Genomic DNA, 19,368 nt, shown 5'->3' with positions numbered 1-19,368 from the left:
TAAAAATATTAATTACCAAACCATGGGGATAAGCTCAAGTAATGAAATCATGTAGTCGACCTTCTGGTCTTAGAGTTTTGGATTTTATACATGTATCAAAAACTCCAGAATATTTACAGGGAAATAAGTATGAAGTTGAAGAGTGAATATGTGAATAGTTAGATATTGCAAAATACAATTAAATCACAACCATAGGTTAGTTACAGTCATTATATTAGAAAATGTACTTTGTTCACTAGCTGGTATCTGTGCTGAAGTTAAAGTAAGATGGATGTGCAGATCTGAGGGCAGAGCTTTACCTCACAAAAGTAATTATATTTTAGCTAATTAGAAAAATGCTGTTTTGTTTGTTTTTTTAGATAGAGCTACCACTTCTATAAGAGGGATTTATTCAGAATTGAAAGAAACAGTCATGCTCACTCTCTTTTTATAATAGCACCACTTATTTTAAGTGACATTGAATTACCTTCTGTAACTGATAGTTGCTTTTTTATTTATTCTTAGCTTCGCTCTGGGGGACAAATCCTGGAACAGTTTACATTTTTTCTGATGAGGCTACAGCAGAGTTTATTACAGATTATTCTGAAAATTATAATGGATTCAAAGCAACATATACCACATTTTATACCAGTGAGCTAAGCAGTAAGTGTCTGGATCCTTATTGGTGGGCCCTTCTGCTTCTTTGAAGCTCCATTGACTTCAACATGAATCTGTGTAGCCTTAAGATCTGCCTATGTGGAACCGATTGCAGTATCAAGACATTATAATATTATTTATATTATAGGTTTAATAAAACTAAAGCTCGTGGATATGTCATAAGAAATATATTTAAGAATGAGCAATTGAAAATCATTGGCATTACCATTTGTTCAGTATCTGCTCACTTGACGTTGAATTAAACTGTGTAGTTACTGGTGGCTTAACTCATTGCAATGAGTGATGGTCCTAGAACAGTTAAAGGAAATAGAGGAGCATATCAGCTTCAGTCAATAGCAATATTGGAAGAAAATTTAAATGTAGCCAATCTGTTTGTGACAAATGAAGGACAACTACATGAGTTAAACTTAGATGTTTCCAGATAGTCAGGAAAAAAATTAGTCATAGGCTGGACAGGTGATTGCTGTCTAGGATGCTGCATTTTGAGTAATGGGGGTGAGGAAGGCATGACCCTGGGGAAGAATACAGCTACACGAGGCAGCTGGCTGGCCAAGATTCCTGTGCTCTGGGAACCCTTGCATAAGGTCTGAGCTGCAATAGAAAATATGGTGGGCAGAAGACAAGATCTCCTTCTTATTGAGGAAGAATACTGAGCAAGATAGTGTGGGAAAGAAAAAGAATCGTGGAAGCCTTCAAAAGAAACAATGCTGGAGTGAACACAAGGAAAGGAGGAGAAAAGAGAATGGTATATTGTTTAGCTATCAAGCATCAAAGGAATTGATTAGTTTAGGCTAATTAGGAAAACATACACTGTTTCAACTTTATAATGTTGCTCTTGAGCGGAGTGAATCAAAAATGGCCATATGTTGCAATCTTCATAGGCACTCTTAAAAATTCAAACTGTTTTTTTCATAAAAATGCACAGTTGGACATGCTGATGAAATCATCAATCTCACGCTCTTATCTGATATTATTCACAGATAATGAAAAAATTAACTGCAATTTTGAAGATGGCTTTTGTTACTGGATTCAAGATTTTAAAAATGAATGGGAGAGAATTAGTGGGCCTAACTTTCCCTTTATATCTGGTCCTGATTATGATCATACATATGGCAACTTGTCAGGTAAGAACAAATTATAGCAAAGAGTTTAATAGAAGGAACATCCAAAGAAAAAAGTTAATTTTAAACAAATAGAGAATATTCATGGGCTGCACATTTTGAATTAGTAATTGTGAATACTCATTCTAGAAAACTGAATCTGGAGTTTATGCTTATTCAGTGGGAAAACAAAAATATCCCTATATGATCTGTCAGCCCAATCAATTCTAATCAATGTAGTTTGAATTTCACTTTCAATCATCGCAACAAACTGTTTGTGAGACTGAGAATTATTCAGAATTTATTCAGTGATTAATTAAATACAGAAAATTGTTATCTGCAGAAATATAAGGTACTTGAAGAAAAAAAGTCAAAATTACCCAATATGTTATTTGGTATAAAGTATTCATCTGGCTGTAATGCATAAATGTACACTCCCTAAACAGTCTTGAGAACAGTATCTTATTTTCATTCTCAAATTCTGCAAGCCAAATCAGTTGAAATAACATGGAATTCATATAGTAAAACATTTGGCAGTGATTTTCAACTCTGAATTTTTCATTTATTCTAGATGTTTCCTCTTTCACCTCACTAGATCTAAACTGACAGTTCTTATATGCAACATTACCATTATTTCAACATTCAGATTTCTACTGCCTCAGTCTGATGTAAACATATGAGCTTGCATCATTATACACAGATATTAAAAACGTTCAATTTTGTTCGCTTCTCTCCAAAAAAGCAAAAGAGATAATACACATTCAACAAGCCTCAGAACCAAATCAGCATAATACTTGAAACCTACACTATAAAAGATTTACTTTCAACTTAAATTAGACTTAACCCTCACCTCACTTTCTTCACATCATATTGTATTATACGGTGCCATTCCTCTTGCCAAAATGATGCATGCTACATAATAATACATATAAACAGCATAAACTCCAAAGAAAACCTATATGTATTATTGGACAAGTTTCCCCAAATTGATTCAGATTGCTCAGAGAATTAATGAACCAAGGGTCAGAAAGAAGTACATTGCTTGAAATATTTGCAGACATCTCTCATTCACCTACTTCTAAAGAAAACTTTTTCAATTTAGTTGAGGATCATGGAATGGCTGATATGGGACTTGATTAATAAATAATTAAAGGAGGGTCCTCTCTGTCCGTGCCTTGTTGTGGCGGGACAGCTTGCATGCTCTAATGATCCCCAGAGTCTGTGTTGGCGGGGGTTTTTTGCTCCTGGTAGGTTCAATCATGCCAGATTGGTCTGTGAGTGAGGGGCCAGACAAAACAGATCCCTGGTCCTCCAGGTTGGGGGTTAGGCACAGGGCTAACAACCCTGTCTCATAAAAAACAAAATATGCTACGGAAACAGCGACAGAGAAATCGACCTTTACTGTGTATGATGGCCTTCAGGAGTCAATGACCTGTATGACTGCCAGTGGTGAAAGCCAAAAGGAAGCCACTGGCATGAAGACTGAAGTGCTGAATACCAAGACAAAAAACAAACTTGTTTTTTGGAATGTACAGACAATGTACAAAACAGGAAAGCTAGCTCAAGTCACAGCAGAGATGAGACGTTAAAGCTTAAACATCCTGGGTGTCAGTGAGAACAGATGGATGGGATCAGGAAGATTAACAGCAGCCTCAGGAGAAACTTTGCTCTATTCTGGATGGAATGATGGACAATTCTGGAAGGGTGTTGCCACCCTTTTGAAGAAGGGAGTGGAACATTCCCTGCTTGAATGGAAGTCCATCAGCAGACTTATGAGAGCCAGACTGAAAGGGAAACATAATAATATCACGCTGATTCAGTGCTATACTGAATGACATAATGCTATGACAAATGACAGTGATGAAGAAGTAAAGGACAAATTCTACCTTACACTACAGGTGGAGTTAGAGAGATTACCATGCCACGACCTAACTATCGTCATGGGAGACCTGAATGCCAAGGCCAGTAAGGACAACACAAACAATGACAGAGCAATGGGAAGACATGGATATGGCATCATGAATGAAAATGGAGAAAGGCTAATTGATTTCTGTAATATGAATGACCTAGTCATCGGCGGAACCCTATTTCAACATCATGAAATTCACAAGCTGACATGGTGTTCTCCAAATGACAGAGATAAGAACCAGATTGACCATATCATGATCAATGGCAAATGGCGATGCTCACTGACAGATGTGAAAGTGAGAAGAGGTGCAGATATTGGCAGTGACCATCACCTTGTGATAGCCTCCATCGAGCTAAAACTGAAGTGTGGGTCCACCAAACAAGGGACATAGAGATTATAACATTGACAAGCTAAAGTCCCCTGAAATACAGAAAGCCTTCATTCTGCAGTTAAAGAACAGGTTTCAAGCACTTGCAGACCTTGATGAAGAGGAAGAGAACGCAGATGAGGAGATCAACAGAAGTGGGACAAAGTAACAGCAATTTATAAACAGAGCAGTGAAGCCTGTCTAGGCTACAGGCAGAAGAGAAGGAAGGAGTCGATTACACCCAGCATATGCAACATCATGAAAACCAGATGAGCCCTGAAGAAAAATGTTTTAGACACAAAATCCCAGAAGCTAAAGGACAAATACCGCAAGCAGTGTAGCAAGGCACACCAGGAGGTCAACCGCCTTGTGAGACCAGACAAAAGGCATTATATTCATAATCTGGCAACACAAGCAGAGGATGCAGCTGCTCATGGTGAACAAGGAACCGTCTACGAAATGAGGCCGTTTATCAGTGGTAAATGGCAGACACCAACAAACTCTCTCATTAGGAACAAACAAGGACACCTTCTAACAACTGAAAAAGAACCAGAAATGTGCTGGACAGAGCATTTCAAAGAATTGCTGAACAGAGAACCACCTAAAGAGGAAGCAAACATCCAGGAGGCAGAAGAAGATCTTGATATCAACACAGAAACCCCAACTAAGGAAGAGATCATTCAAGCCATCAAATCCTTAAAAAATGGGAAAGCTCCTGGCAAGGATAACTTGAATGCAGAATTGTTCAAGGTAAATTCTGAATTAGCAGCATCTATTCTGGCCCCTCTATTTACATAAGTCAGGGAAAAGGAAAAAGTGCTGAATGAGTGGACCAATGGGGGAATAGTGAAGGTACCAAAGAAAGGAACACTCCGTGATTGTAATAACTGGCATGGTATCACACTTGTATCTGTGCCAAGCAAAGTATTGTATAAGATCATAGTCCAGCGTATATCAGAGGCAGTCAATGGCGTTCTCAGAAAAGAGCAAGCTGGTTTTTGGAAAATGCATGGATGCAAAGACCAGATTTTCACTCTATGAAACATAATAGAACAATGCTTAGAATGGCAATGACAACTCTACATAAACTGCATAGTCTTTGAGAAGACTTTTGATAGCATTCACAGGACCAGCGCATATGGAATCCCTCTCCATATAATCAACATCACCAAAAGCTTCTATTTCAACTTTACATGAAGTGTTGATCACAGTGAGCTCAGTTTTGAAGTCAAAACAGGAGTACGTCAGGGGTGTCTCACATCTGCAATCCTCTTCAACGTTGCCATTGACTGGGTAATGGAGCGTATAACAGAAGACATGCCAAGAGGCATTAAATGGACACTCTTCTTATCCCTTGAAACCTGGACTTTGCAGATGATCTCGCTCTCCTATCACATACCAAACACCATATACAAGAAAAAACAACTCGACTCAATACATTCAGCCAGCAAATTGGACTGAAAAATCAACCGCAATAAGACAGATATCATTACGTTTAATATTGCCTCACCATCACCAGTACGGATAGAGGATTATGTTCTCACCAATGTAGAAACATTCACATACTTGGGCAGCACCATCAGTCAGAACGGTGGAACAAGCCAGGACACCCAGAACAAAATCAATAAAGCCAGGAACACCTTCAGGAGCATAAATACAGTCTGGAAATCATCAACAAACAAAACCAAAACCAAACTCAAGATTTATCAGAGCTCTGTACTTTCAACATTACTTTATAGTGCAGAATGCTGGAGAATGAAAAAGTATGACATGTCCAAACTGTCTTCATTCCATACAACTTGCCTCAGAAAAGTCCTCTGTATCTTTTGGCCCAGAAAAATCTCAAACCAAGATCTGTGGACACAGTGCAGCCAAGAGGTTTTGAGCACCATCATTGCCAGGAGATGTTGGAGATGGATCGGTCATGTGCTTCAGATGGAAACTGATTCCATCACCAGAGTGGCAATAAGATAGACACCTGTAGGCAAGCAAAAATGAGTCTGCCTGAAAACAACATGGCAACGAGCTGTGGAAGCCAAGCTGAAAAACCTGGGGCATAGCTGGGGAACCATTGAAAGACTTGCCAGAAACAGACAGGAGTGGAGGAGCTTCGTCACTGCCCTAAACGCCAGAGGCATAATATCATGATGATGATGATGATGATGAATATAATTAATGCCATTCAACATGAATTTATGGAAAATAGATCCTGTCAAGCTAACCACGTCTTTTTTTGGTGAAATTAACAAGTATGGTTAATAAAAGTAATAGCGTAGATGTAATATATTTAGACTTCTGTAAGGCATTTGACTTGGTGCCACAAAAAACTAGAGTGATATAAAATTAACATGACCCACATTCAATTTATTAAAAGCTGGTTAACTCTGATAGGTCTCAAAATGTAATTGTAATAGGTAATTATCAACAAAAGGATGTGTCTCTAGTAGGGTCCTGTAGGGATTGATTCTTGGCTCAATGCTATTTAACATTTATATCAATGACCTGGAAAAATACATAAAATCATCATTGATAAAATTTGCAGATGACACAAAAACTGGGGGAGTGGTAAATAACAAATATGACAGGTCATTCCACTGATTCAGAGCAATTTGGATTGCTTTGTAAACTGGGCTGAAGCAATAAAAACTTAAGAATGGCCATGCTGGGTCAGACCAAAGTCCAGTAGTCCAGTATCCTGTCTTCAACAGTGGCCAATGCCAGGTGGTCCAGAGAGAGTGAACAGAGCAGGTAATTATCAAGTGATCCATCCCGTTACCCATTCCTAGCTTCTGGCAAACAGAGGCTAGGGACACCATCCCTGCCCATCCTGGGTAATAGCCAATGATTTTTAATATGGCTAAATGTAAATGTATACGTCTGGGAACAAAGAATGTATGCCATACTTACAGGATGGGAACTCTATCTTGGGAAGAAGTTACTCTGAAAAAGATTTGGGTGTCATGGTGGATAATCATATGAACATGAGCTCCCAGTGCAGCTCTGTGGCTAAAAGGTTCTGTTGATCCATAAAAAGGGGAATCTTGAGTAGGAGTGGAGAGGTTATTTTCTCTCTTTATTTGGCACTGGTGCAACCACTGCTGGAATATTGTGTCCTGTTCTGGTGTCCAGAGTTCAGGAAAGATGTTGATAAATTGTAGAGGGGTCAGAGGAGAACTACATGAATGGTTAAAAGGATTATAAAATATTTCTATTCATAGACACAAGGAGCTCAATCTATTTATCTTAAAAACAAGAAGGTTAAGGGATGATTTGATTACAGTCTATAAGAACATACATGGTGAACAAGTATTCAATAGTGGGCTCTTTATCCAGCAGAGAAACGTATAACACAATCCAATATCTGGAAGCTGAAACTGGACAAAGGTGTAAATAAGGCAGAGGTGGGCAAACTGTGGCCCAAGGGACTGTCCTGTCCGGCCTTTGAACTCCCAGCCAGGGAGGCTAGTTCCTGGCCCCTCCTCTGTAGCCTCAGCTCGCCGTGTCACCAGCGCTCTGGGTGGCAGGGCTGCACGTGCCTGCTGGGCAGTGTGTAGTGTATTAAATTGCTCCCCGTAGAAATATGCTACTTATGGAGTACCAGGACTGGCAGCTGTAAGTAGTACACCATAAGTAGCACATTCCTACAGGGAGCAATTTAATACACTACACCTGCCCTCCATACAGTTTCAGAACCCCAATGTGGCCCTCAGACCAAAAAGTTTGCCCACCCTGAAATAAGGTATACATTTTTATCAGTGAGAGTGATTAACCATTGGAACAATTTACCAAGGGTTGTGCCAGAATCTCCATTGCTGGCAATTTTAAAATTAAGATTAGATGTTGTTCTAAAAGATATTCTTTAGGGATTTTTTTTGCGGGGCGGAATGTTCTGTGCCCTGTGTTATATAGGAGGTCAGATTAGATGATCACAGTGGTCTTAGATTCTACGAATCCATGATTATGAGCATCTCTAAATCAATACAGAAATGAAGGACCTAATATGGATTTCATTCTACAAACCAATCTTTTATGTATTTGAATGAATCTTGCAGACATGAAGCATCTATACAACAGAGGTGAAATTCTAGCATCTGTAAGTTTTCTTGTTGACATCACTGGAACCAGAATTTCACCTTTAGGACTCTTAATTCTGTGGATAACATTGTCTTTCTGATCTGAAATGAGAGTGTTTCTCCACTTAATTTTACCCCATTTAGCATTTTCACATTGGAAAAGAAAGTTTGGGCTCCTAGCCTCAAAGAATGAATGTAGATAACTCTAGCAAACACATTACCAAACAATGTATGTTTCATGTTGATATTGCTAGGACAATTATTGTCCTAATCTTTTTTTCCTCCCCCCACATCCCATTATGTGGTATGGAGGGTACGGAGTGGGAAATAATCTCTCTCCAAAAGCGTATACAACTGTCATAAGGACAGACTTTGATTAATTCACTATAAACTCCTTGGGTTAAATCCTGCCCCAGCTGGTGAAATTCCCACTAACTTCAATGGGGCCAGATTCTCACCCCTTCAGTAGTTGCTCAGTCATTGTGCAGGTTAAGGGCCCATTAAAATATATAAGAAGTTTTAAAACTATTGCTTACCAACATGCATAATTTTACACTTACATTTTCACCTGCTGTTGTGACACTCCCCACTCTTTCTGTGTATTTCGCTCTATCTGCAGTTAACACTGCTGTTTCTGGTATTTTTTACTAACCAGATTTTTTTTCTTGACCATAATAATTTAGTGTCATCATCAAACTTCATCAGCTTGATTACCAATGAAAGATATTTATTGTTTTACAGGATTTTATATTTCAACACCCATAGGACTTTCAGCAAGACAGCAGAGCTTGCCTTTAGTTCCGGCTTCAGATCAATTTTGTCTAAGTTTTTGGTACGTTGGAAAGCATCTGCAAGTTACATAATTACTAAGTATAACCTTTAATTAAGAATTAAATCATATGTAAATGTATTTTTTGTCATAAATTATTTGTTCAATTGGTTCAAAGTCTACAACCTTGCTTAAGCATGCAGCAGGAGCGAAGCACAGTTCTGCAAAGAGTTTGGACAAACTAGAGATTCCTCTGGTGAAATCCTGGCCCTATTGTAGTCAATGGGAATTTTGCAGCTAGGATTTCACTCCAGGTTTCTAACTATCCAGTTCCATAAGAAATTACAATGTGGGCCTTGATCCAAATCCACAAAAGTCAATAAGAGTCTTTATTGACTCCAGTGAGCTTTGAATCAGGCCCTATAGCAGGGATTGGCAACCTTTAGCACACTGCCAAAAACCCATAATGAAGTCATGAGGCTGAAAACCTCATATTATAATACCATTCTAGCTTGTTGAGCTTTCAGATGCTAGTCCTTCAGAATGACACATGCTGGAAGTCTGGTGACACATATTGGAGGGATGCTGTCATAATCAAAATGTGTTTAGAATATCAGTTATCAGAGTCTAAATATGATATTCTTTAGATACCCTGTATTGTAGAAATTTACAAATATCTGTGGGATATTAGAAACAAATTCCCAGAATTTATTGAGTGAAAATACATTAAAACCTTTTAGTTTTTGACCCGTCTTGACTTCATAAAGTTATGTATGCAATGAAAAGCTTGAAAGAGTATTTTCAGTATGATATTTCTTTTTATTCACTCATCTAGATAAATTCCAGTCTGATAGAATAACATAAAATCTTGGTATTTCCCCTCCAGGTATCATATGTATGGTACTAACGTTTGTCGTTTAAGTATTAACATTGTGAATAGCAATAACGTGGAAAAGACAGTTTTCCAGAAAGAAGGAAATTATGGAAACAACTGGAATTATGGACAAGTAACATTAAATGAAACATCTGACTTTAAGGTTTGTTAAGCTATTAATCTTTTTTATTACTTTAAGCTAACTCTCTTTCACTTTATTTTCCAACAACCTTTGGAACCGTTTGCAGTATTCCACATCTGTAAAAGCAATATCCTTTGTTGTCTACTGACACTTACTGTCAAATAATTATTAGTATGCAGAAGACGGGCTTCAGAAATGGACTGTGTATTTTCTAGAGTTTAAATTATTGTTGTTGTTGATATGGTAGGACAGGGAGACTTACTGATGTCTGAGGACAGCCAGCTTTGTATCCAAAGAGAGCTCTTGGTCACAGCAAGAGAAATCTGAGAACGTATCCAAATCTGATTGAAAGTTGAAATACCTTGACAATGAATGAAATACGAAGCATTTGTCCCTAATGAGATTCGACCAGAAACTTTAGATTCCCAAATAGTTCATCCAATTAATTACATAATTATATATTCAAATTTTGCTTCAAAAGGAAATGTTTTTATATCCAGTCGGATAAAAAAATGACTCTACTTGTATCAAAAAGAATTAGTCTATAGTAGAACTACACTAGGTAATTCTTTCAGCTATTCTGGATTAGACAACAAATTCATTCCATAAGTATTAGGGATGACTAGTCTTATGATGATGGTGAAGATGAGCAGCCATTTGAGCAAAACCACTGCAGGAAAAGAATGCTAAAGATTGCAGTTACCATCTGAGTAAACAAATGCTTTTGTAATATGGGTATAGTCAGTTTTCCAGGAAACATGGGTTTCCTTATAACACCATGAAGAATATTGCATTTGGCTGTTCAGATCACCAGCACTTAATATTTGGTAATATGCCTGCTATAGGTAACAGTAGATTTGGGGCACAATAACAACAGTAAATCTCTTCTGATTAAATTAGTGCAGCTCCTTGGAAATCAAAGGAGCTAAGACAATTAAGGCCAGCAGAGAATTTGAACCATAATGATTTCAGATTCTGTGTGTGGAAACTTCATTATAATAGATAATGAAATTATAGAATTGTGTATTCAGTCTCCTGACTCATTTGATATATAGTGGATCTTTCTGTTTGTAAGCATAAGCCCCAATCTAGTCTTGTGTAGCGCTGTTTCACAGAGTGTTCTAGCAGGGAATTATCTCTTCTCACTAGTGACTCCCCAGTGGAATTCCAGACCAGAGATTACAGTAGAAATTAAAAATGCATGAAAGAAGGGAAAATCTGTTTTGAAGGCACAGATGGTTAGATAATTTAGCATTACATTCTAAATGTATGTTTTCCATGAATTTCAGGTTATTTTTGATGCTTTTAAAAAACCAGGTCTAAGTAATATTGCTCTGGATGACATTGGACTGATAAGTGGACAATGTAAGGAAAGTATTTATCCAGAACCAACTTTAGTTCCAACAAGCACTACTCCACCTTCACTTCCCAGTAAGTCAGTTTTAAAGTAAAGTATATGTTTATTTTCTGTGAATATATTTGTTTTTAAACATTTTCAACTCTTTAATTACTTATACTTTTGTTTGTAGTTACAAATCAGGGGTCAAAATGTTAGCTGGCATATATCATCAAGGTTCTGTTGACATGCATAGGGCTACACTGATTTACATCTGTTGAGGATCAGGGCCTAGATTTTGAAAGTATAAAAGAATAAATCATCTAAATTTTTAAGGCCCACTGAAGAACTCAAATCCTGTCTCAACAATATGTTAGAAAGGGAGGTTTCCTGGAATTTTATTTTAATGTTTATATTAGACTTTATATTTTGAAAGCATTACAGAGTATCCAGGTGGTTTGGCCATGCCACACACTGACATCAGTAAGGGATTACATGGCTAAAATTTCATAGAGCTCTGAGTATGTAAGCACATCTGTATTTTAATAGAGCTGAAAACTCTGTGCTTGGTAGATAACTTCCTTGTTCAAATGGGCAAGCCTCAAGTGTTCCAAGCTTGGTTTTAGAGACAAATACTAGCACAGGTTTGGGGCACCATTCAAACATTCCTCCCGAACAACACTTTAATTTAAAGTTCATGAGCCATTAAAAACATTGGCTGTAAACCTCCTTTCTGGTGCACCATACTCTTCTGTCTACACCATTCCTGGAAAGTTCACAGGAGCCATTGTGTGGAGACCACAGAGATTTAAAATTTTGGAATTTATATTGTTTGAGGTTTTTTTTAAAAAAATAATCTTTGATGCAACCATAATTTTGTGTTTAGAACATGCATATAACACAGTGTAGAATCAATATATCTGATATTAATTCTGTAGGCTTGATCCACCAATCCTTCTAGGTGCCTTAGTAAACATATGAGTAGAACTGGTCAAAAAATGGTGACAATTTATTTTGTTTTATTTTGGAGGGCTTTTATCTTTTTCTTTTTTTTTTGGAAAAAAGTCATGAGACTTTTGATAATTAAAAAGAAAAAAACTTTGTGTGTGCCCAGAAGGTCCGAAATAATTGAAATGAACAATAAGTGCACAAGAATCCTGTTTCATACTGGATTTACTGTCATTTATAAATCCTTCTAGTTGCTAACTTGACAACATATAGTAAATAATGATGGTCTGAAATTAAAATAACGGGGGTAATTTATTGGCTGGGTTTCCTATTACTCAAAGTACTGTTTACTAATATTGACATTCCACTAAAAATCCCATAACCTCTAAATGTAAAGCATCAGTAAAGGAAAGCAAACTAAAACTTTCTGGTTATATGATAAAAGGTTAATTTTAAACCTTCCTTGCAATGAATATAAGAGGAAAGGAAACCTCAACAAAAAGTTTCTGTGTCCAAAGTTAAACTTGGACAACAAATTAATATTAATCACCATAATAAATTAGTTTAGTTCTTTGCTTTGTAGGCCTTCATTTATGTAAAATTCTCAGTGAGTTTTCAATAATATTATCTAGCAATATGGTGTTCACTGAGTGAGAACACGGATTGTTCTTGGTTCATGGAGGTGTGTGATGAAGCTATCTTAATTAATTTCAATCCGGATACATACTTTTCCATTTGAGCAGCATTAGAAGTTGAAAGTTTTTAAGATTGAAGCACATGAGTAAACTTCCACCAGTTTTTAAAATAATGCAAAAGAACGTTGAAGGATGTTCTAATGGTAGATAAATGACCAAAACACTGAGCAGTTCCATCTGTGGGATGATGGAATCAGTATAAGATTTCTGTTTTACCACTGACAGCCATGTGCTGACCTGGTTTTAAATCTATAATACATTTCTGAAGGTTTCAGAGGGGTAGCCGTTTTAGTCTGTATCAGTAAAAATAATGAGGAGTCCTTGTGGCATAGTCTCCAAGGTGCCACAAGGACTCCTCGTTGTTTTTACATTTCTGAAGCTGAGGTTTATCCATTTTCCTATGCCATCACACAAGAACTGAAAATTTCTGCACAGTTGAAATATTAAATTAAATCATTTATCTAAAGTATCAAGACCAACATGTAACATATATAATGCATATGTTCAGCATGGAATTGATGGTGAGCACCCTGATTGTCCTTCATAGTGAAAATAAAGCATGCTTTCTGCGGACACAGGATGGTAGAAAACTATGGGCATATCTTGTTTGCTTTCTTGTTGCATTCCTGTATCTAAGGTATACTAAAAATTATCTACTCTTTAAGCTGTCAAAAGTCCTGAGTGCTTCAAAGTAATATTGCACTACAAAGATGGACTTTGTGCAAGTTTATTACTGATACTGAGTTCATTACAAATGTCACATTAGAAAACAAGAGATGAGAGGAATCTGAGTTGAGTCAATTTCTTCCGCTAGACATTATGCTTCAGTAAAATGTGGCATTGTCTTTTTAGTATCACAAAACGCTATTGAAATGCCAAGCATTTCAGTAGCTTTTTTGACACTGAGCATAGCACACAAATAGAGTGGAAATGACTAAGAGTTTTTTTGCAACTGAGTTGGTTGTACCCATCTAGATTATGATTATGGCCAGTGCACAAGGGAACTTTATGTGAGTAAGGGATTCAGGGCTGGGCCCATTTAGATTAATTAATAGAGCTGTCTTCAAAAGTGCTCAGAAAACCTTCTCCTGTAGTGCACAGTTGCCAACTGTCACGCGGTAAATAAGCACCCTGACTTTCACAATAAACCAAAACTCAAGCTAATCCCATTTCAAAACAAGGCCCAAACAAGCCAGTCCCTAAGAACCCCAACATTCTATGTGACTAGATCCCCCCCGGCGTGCAGTCTGGGACTATGATGTGCACCCTGACTTTCTCCCCCCCTTGCCCCTGCTTGCTGGGAGACAATAAAAAAAAAAGAAGAAGAAACAACAGCAAGCAACAACAAGCTACAAGCCAAAAACTAGTTATCAAGCAACTCACAAGCCAATTAAGCCAAAAACAAGCCCAATTTCTGTGGGGGTTTTTGCATGTTTGGCATGTCTGCTGTAGTGTCGTCATCAGTGGAAAAAAAATGAGTGTTGAGTGCAGTTTGTTACTGGTAACGAGCATCAAGCATAAAGTCCAAAATACTGCATAATACTTTATTTTTTATAAAGACCACTAATGATTTTGCCAATATTTTTTCCAGACATGAGTAAAATCAATTACTTTTCTACTGTATTTCCTTGCCAGGGTAGCACTTAGAGGATTGTGAGAATGTGTCTTATGCTCAGACTTCACAAGATCAAATTTTGCCCGAAGCAACAACAAGCCATACCATTTTAAGGTAGCTGTTGTTGCTCTGCTAAAACCATCAGATGATATTGGTTCAGAAAGCCAATTATCAGCTGAAATATCTCTGTGTGTGTGTTTCATAATAGAATGCCAGTGTCATCACTGTTGTTGATCCTATCTATAGAAAGTGGACTTCCCTAAGAACCTTTGGAACCATAACTCTAACTTGACATATTTTCTAACTCTACATAATTTCTACATAAAATGTATGTGTCGTGAGACTACTGGCACTATTTTTTTCTCTTTTAGAGCTTTTGACATTTCTTGCCAAGAATAATAGTCAAAAAGGAACCCATTTAGTGGGGCCATCAAAGGAAAATATTAAGCCATTCCTTATGTCCCAGAGCTTCCTCCTGCGAGAATTTTGTGGACAATCTCAGCAGGAATTTTCCTATTGTGCAGGCAGTCTCTAAATGGCTGTGGAGGAATTCACTGCTTAATTCTGCTAAACTTGCAATGAAAAATATATTGCTCTGCATATTAGGTAATTAAGATCACATTCTTTCATTGTTTACCCTTCTACAATGCTCATCCCTCTCTAACCACTGAGGCCCAAATGTGGAATGCAATGAGTGGCAGAGACCAAAATTAGATACACAAAATAATTATCCATGCAAGAAAATTACAGTATAGTGGAAGTCCTTCCTTTAGGGTAAATGACTCTTCCTGTAACCTCAATTTCAATGTTCTTTATTTTTGTTGTAAATAATTGTCAACAATAGAAGTGAGGAGACACCAAATTTGTGTTAATCATAGTTAACTCCAGGACAAAAATAAGTAAAATCGCTCAAAATGAGGTATACTTAAAAGATATGGCAACGATACATTTCAGACATAAATCATCTTTTATCACTGTGCCTAAAAAAAATAGAGTATCAAATGTTTAAGGATTTTTTCTATCAATAAAATTTCACCTCTTGTCTTCATGTGACTCCTGTTCACTAGCTGAGTCATACTAATGTCTGTTGAGATTGTCTCACTGTGCATTTACAAAATCTGGGGTTTTGGTTTGCTTCTGAACAACAAAACAAAAGGACATTCCCCAAAAGAAAAATCCACAGAATCAAATCATAGAATAAGATATCCCAAAATCACTGGGAAAAATCCCCAAAGGTGTTTTCATAAAAACATGTGTACATACAAAGCATGATGACTCAGAAAGATTCACACACCAGAATCACACTGATACAGATTTTGAATAGAAATGATAAATAAATAACCCAGTGGGAACTCCACCAAAAGTCCAAATAAAATTGCCTTTCCTCCGCTCCCAAATCTAGAAATGTTTTACTACCTCTCCTTCATTATCATTCTCATCTTTAGCTCTTCAGATGAAGTTTGTCAAATGGAAATGATGACATATCTCAATAAAGGCCATTTTCATCTGGGCTTTTTCTACACTTAATAGAGCTTCTTGTCAGGGGATTTTTAGTTCAGTTTTGCAGACTAGAGAGGTAAATGTATTTTGATGCCAGAAGTTTGGATGCTTCTGTGAAATGAATGTAATAACTTTTGGAGGGCACCAGTCACTAATGGAGAATGACCTCCAAGTATTTCTGATGGTCCCTTATAGTTTTGACAATGTAAGTTTCACATCCTCAAAGACAGCAGCTCAGTTTCTGCCTATAGTTAAAAGAAAACCCCACTGACTTAAGTGGGGTTGCATGGGATGTGACTAAGGACAAAGTTTGGCCCAATGAGTGTTAGTAGAGATAAAATCTTGTAAAACAAACAAAGATCAGATATTGTTAAGCAAGCAGAATATTGCAATATGTATTGTTTTTCCAAATCCCTCATCTCCATAAGAAATTAAGGCATGAAAGTTTCTTAGTCAATTGACATTAATCATAAACCTTAGAATTGGTGACTGATTTACAAATGTCGCTTTTTTTTTTAGCCAAAATCTTTAATTGGATGTTTTTTTCTTGGTGTGCAGGATGGTGCATTCTGTTCAAGCTGCTGGATCTAAAATTTTTATCCTGTACAGATAAAATAGCATTATTAGAGAAACAGCCAGTTTCAACCAAGAGGATTATACATATAATTACTTCAAATATTCTAATATTTACACATATGTACACGCACACACAATTAGTATATGTCTTGTGCATAGAGAAGGTTTTTTGTCAGATCATAACTCATGAGAAAAATTGTTCCATGGAAAAGACAAATGGCTAGTTTTAGCATTTAGAAAGATTATGTGAATGAGCTAATAGGTATCCAATGAAGTGAAAGTAACTGACATAAGTGTTTGAGAAATTCAACTATCACCCATTGTACGCTTGTTCTGTAGTTGTGGCCCTTTTATCTAATAACACTGCATATCAGGGATACTAAAGATCCATTATAATACAAGTCTTTTGTTGCTTTATTATAGAATACATACCATCTTTTCTAAATAGCTGGACCACCATTAGTGTAAATGGTATCATCATAATTAGAATGGCAGATACTGTAAGTGCTTCTAATAATTCCTTACCATCATTTGTCTCTAGACAGCTCGTAATATATCTTGCTAGACCAAGAATAAAAGATATCTTACTAGCCAGCTATTTAATGTGAAATTATACTTGAAATTTATCTAAAATAGTAGCTCTTAAATATTTAAAAGCAATGACCCTTTTGAAACTCTTCCATTTGGTGTATAAATACTACGAGTGCTAACCATTTTGGCAGGCTCACTAATGCCACTGAAGTCTGGATGTATTTGCATGAGGTCCTGACTACTCACCTTAACATATTTCATTAAAATATATTTTGAAAGGCTAAGATACACACGCAGAGCTCTCAAAACTCTCTGTTAAAAAAACCCTTTATACGTAACCCCTACACTTGTTCAGTATAGTCACACTATAATAATACCCTGCACGTACATAGCCCTTTACATCCAAAAGTTGGAAGTGTTTTAAAAAGGTGGATAAGTATTACCATCTCCATGTTACATATGGGGAAACTGAGGTATAGAGAGGTGAAATGATTTGCTCCAGGTCACACAGTGAAGCAGAAGTTGGGCCTAAGTCCCCTGACCTGAGTCCTCTGTTCTAGCTGTGTGTCCAGGAATGAAGGAAGAATGCAGTGTCATAAAACAAATAAAAGCTCACATCAGCAAATGGTGCTACATACTGCCAATGGTGGCATGCACACTTTTGGCTCTATAGGAATAATAATAATGGCACATCTTCAGTGCTCTCTTTTTTAGACCATAATCCAATTGTGGTCTGTTAAATTATTCATCTTAAAATTAGGACAAGGCTAGTTTTTTGCACTGCCAAGCAAGACAGCTAGGTTCCCTCTCATGCCCTGAGGAAAGCAGCTGCATAGAAAACAGAGAAGAGAGAAAATCTCATAGCTTGAGGAAATGTTCTTTGTGGGGGGGGGGAGGCACACACACAAAGAGGTTCAGAAGGTCTATTGAAAGCATTGCTAAAGCCTTTTCTATAAGGTTAGATTAGAAAATTTGTACTATTAAGTGCACTGGGCTAAATTCTTCCCTGTGTTTCATGGGCTCACTGAGGAGGAACTCTTCCTTTCACCCACCAATGCATCTGCACAGGAGTAGGGATGGATACCCTCCTAGTGCTTTATTGAACACAATTATAATAATTCCTAATAATAATTCTAAGCTTTTCACAGGGCTTGGTTAGTGCATCTGCTGCCACATAGGGCAGGATCCACCAGTTTGGAGGTAGAGTCAGGTCCCTGATTTTTTGGGTGCATGCTCCAGTTAGTAGTTTGCAATAGAGGGGATTGCAAATTATCCTTTTGGATGAGCACTAAAGTGAGTTCCAAAGCACACAGGGGCGGCTCTAGACATTTCGCCACCCCAAGCACGGCAGCATGCCGTGGGGGGCGCTCTGCCGGTTGCCGGTCCCGCGGCTCCACCGAAGCTGCAGGACCAGCGGACCCTCCACAGGCATGCCTGCGGGAGGTCCACCGGAGCCGCAGGACCAGCGGACCCTCCGCAGGCATGCCACCGAAGGCTGCCTGCCTGCCGCCCTCCCGGCGACCGGCAGAGTGCCCCCCGCAGCATGCCGCCCCAAGAACACGCTTGGCGTGCTGGGGCCTGGAGCCTCCCCTGAAAGCACATTTCTCTTCTCCCTCTCATCATCATCTGGAACTATCCTACCCTCTGCTGGCACTAGAGATCAGGAGCTCACTGCACAGCCTACTTCCCTTGTTCCCATCCTCTGCATGGCCTTAACCAAGGATTGGCAGGTTTTTCCTTTTTACTAGTAATACCAGTGATTGGCAGTACAGTATGGTACGGGATGCTCTGGAATAGCTCACTGTAATTTTATATTTCTCATAATCAGCTTGTATCCCTCAAGAATTGAATACAATAAAGCACTGTTGGCCATGTCCAGACCTAGTGTAAGCATGAGTAGCTCCTTGAAAGACAATGGGAGTTGTGTTCATTTTCATCAAGACCAAAATTGGTTCCGTATTTTCAGATGCAAACATTTGGGCTGAGACATTCAAAACTGCCTACAAGATTCAGAAACTCAATTCCCTTTGGGAATTAGGTATCCAAATTCTTTAGGCAACTTTGAAAATCTCAGCCCTAGAATCTTACTATAGTACTTAAACAAGTGTGCAATACAGAAGTATAGGGAATCATGCAAGATATTGTGGCAGGTTAATATTTTAATTATGGCCAAAGTTGAATGAAAAATCATTAAATCTTTCCCCAAAATTTTTTCTTGGCATTATTTTTCATATATATTAAAAATTTGTCATATTCATATTTGTCAAATTTTTAAA

At 37.7% G+C, this 19,368-nt stretch overlaps 1 protein-coding gene across 1 annotated transcript in view; it reads left to right on the top strand.

Moving 5' to 3' along the window:
• TMPRSS15 (transmembrane serine protease 15) overlaps positions 1-19,368 on the top strand; it is an 81,790-nt gene that overhangs the window by 25,022 nt on the left and 37,400 nt on the right. The window contains 5 exon segments of the mRNA XM_044995440.1: positions 505-642; positions 1,638-1,781; positions 8,848-8,938; positions 9,762-9,912; positions 11,181-11,322. Coding sequence (XP_044851375.1) covers positions 505-642; positions 1,638-1,781; positions 8,848-8,938; positions 9,762-9,912; positions 11,181-11,322 — 666 coding nt within the window.

This window comes from Mauremys mutica, chromosome 1 (genome assembly GCF_020497125.1).
Source record: "Mauremys mutica isolate MM-2020 ecotype Southern chromosome 1, ASM2049712v1, whole genome shotgun sequence".
NCBI classification, from domain to species: Eukaryota; Metazoa; Chordata; order Testudines; family Geoemydidae; genus Mauremys; species Mauremys mutica.
The sequence above is the reverse complement of the archived record's forward strand: the minus strand, read 5'-3'. Positions and strand labels throughout refer to the sequence as shown.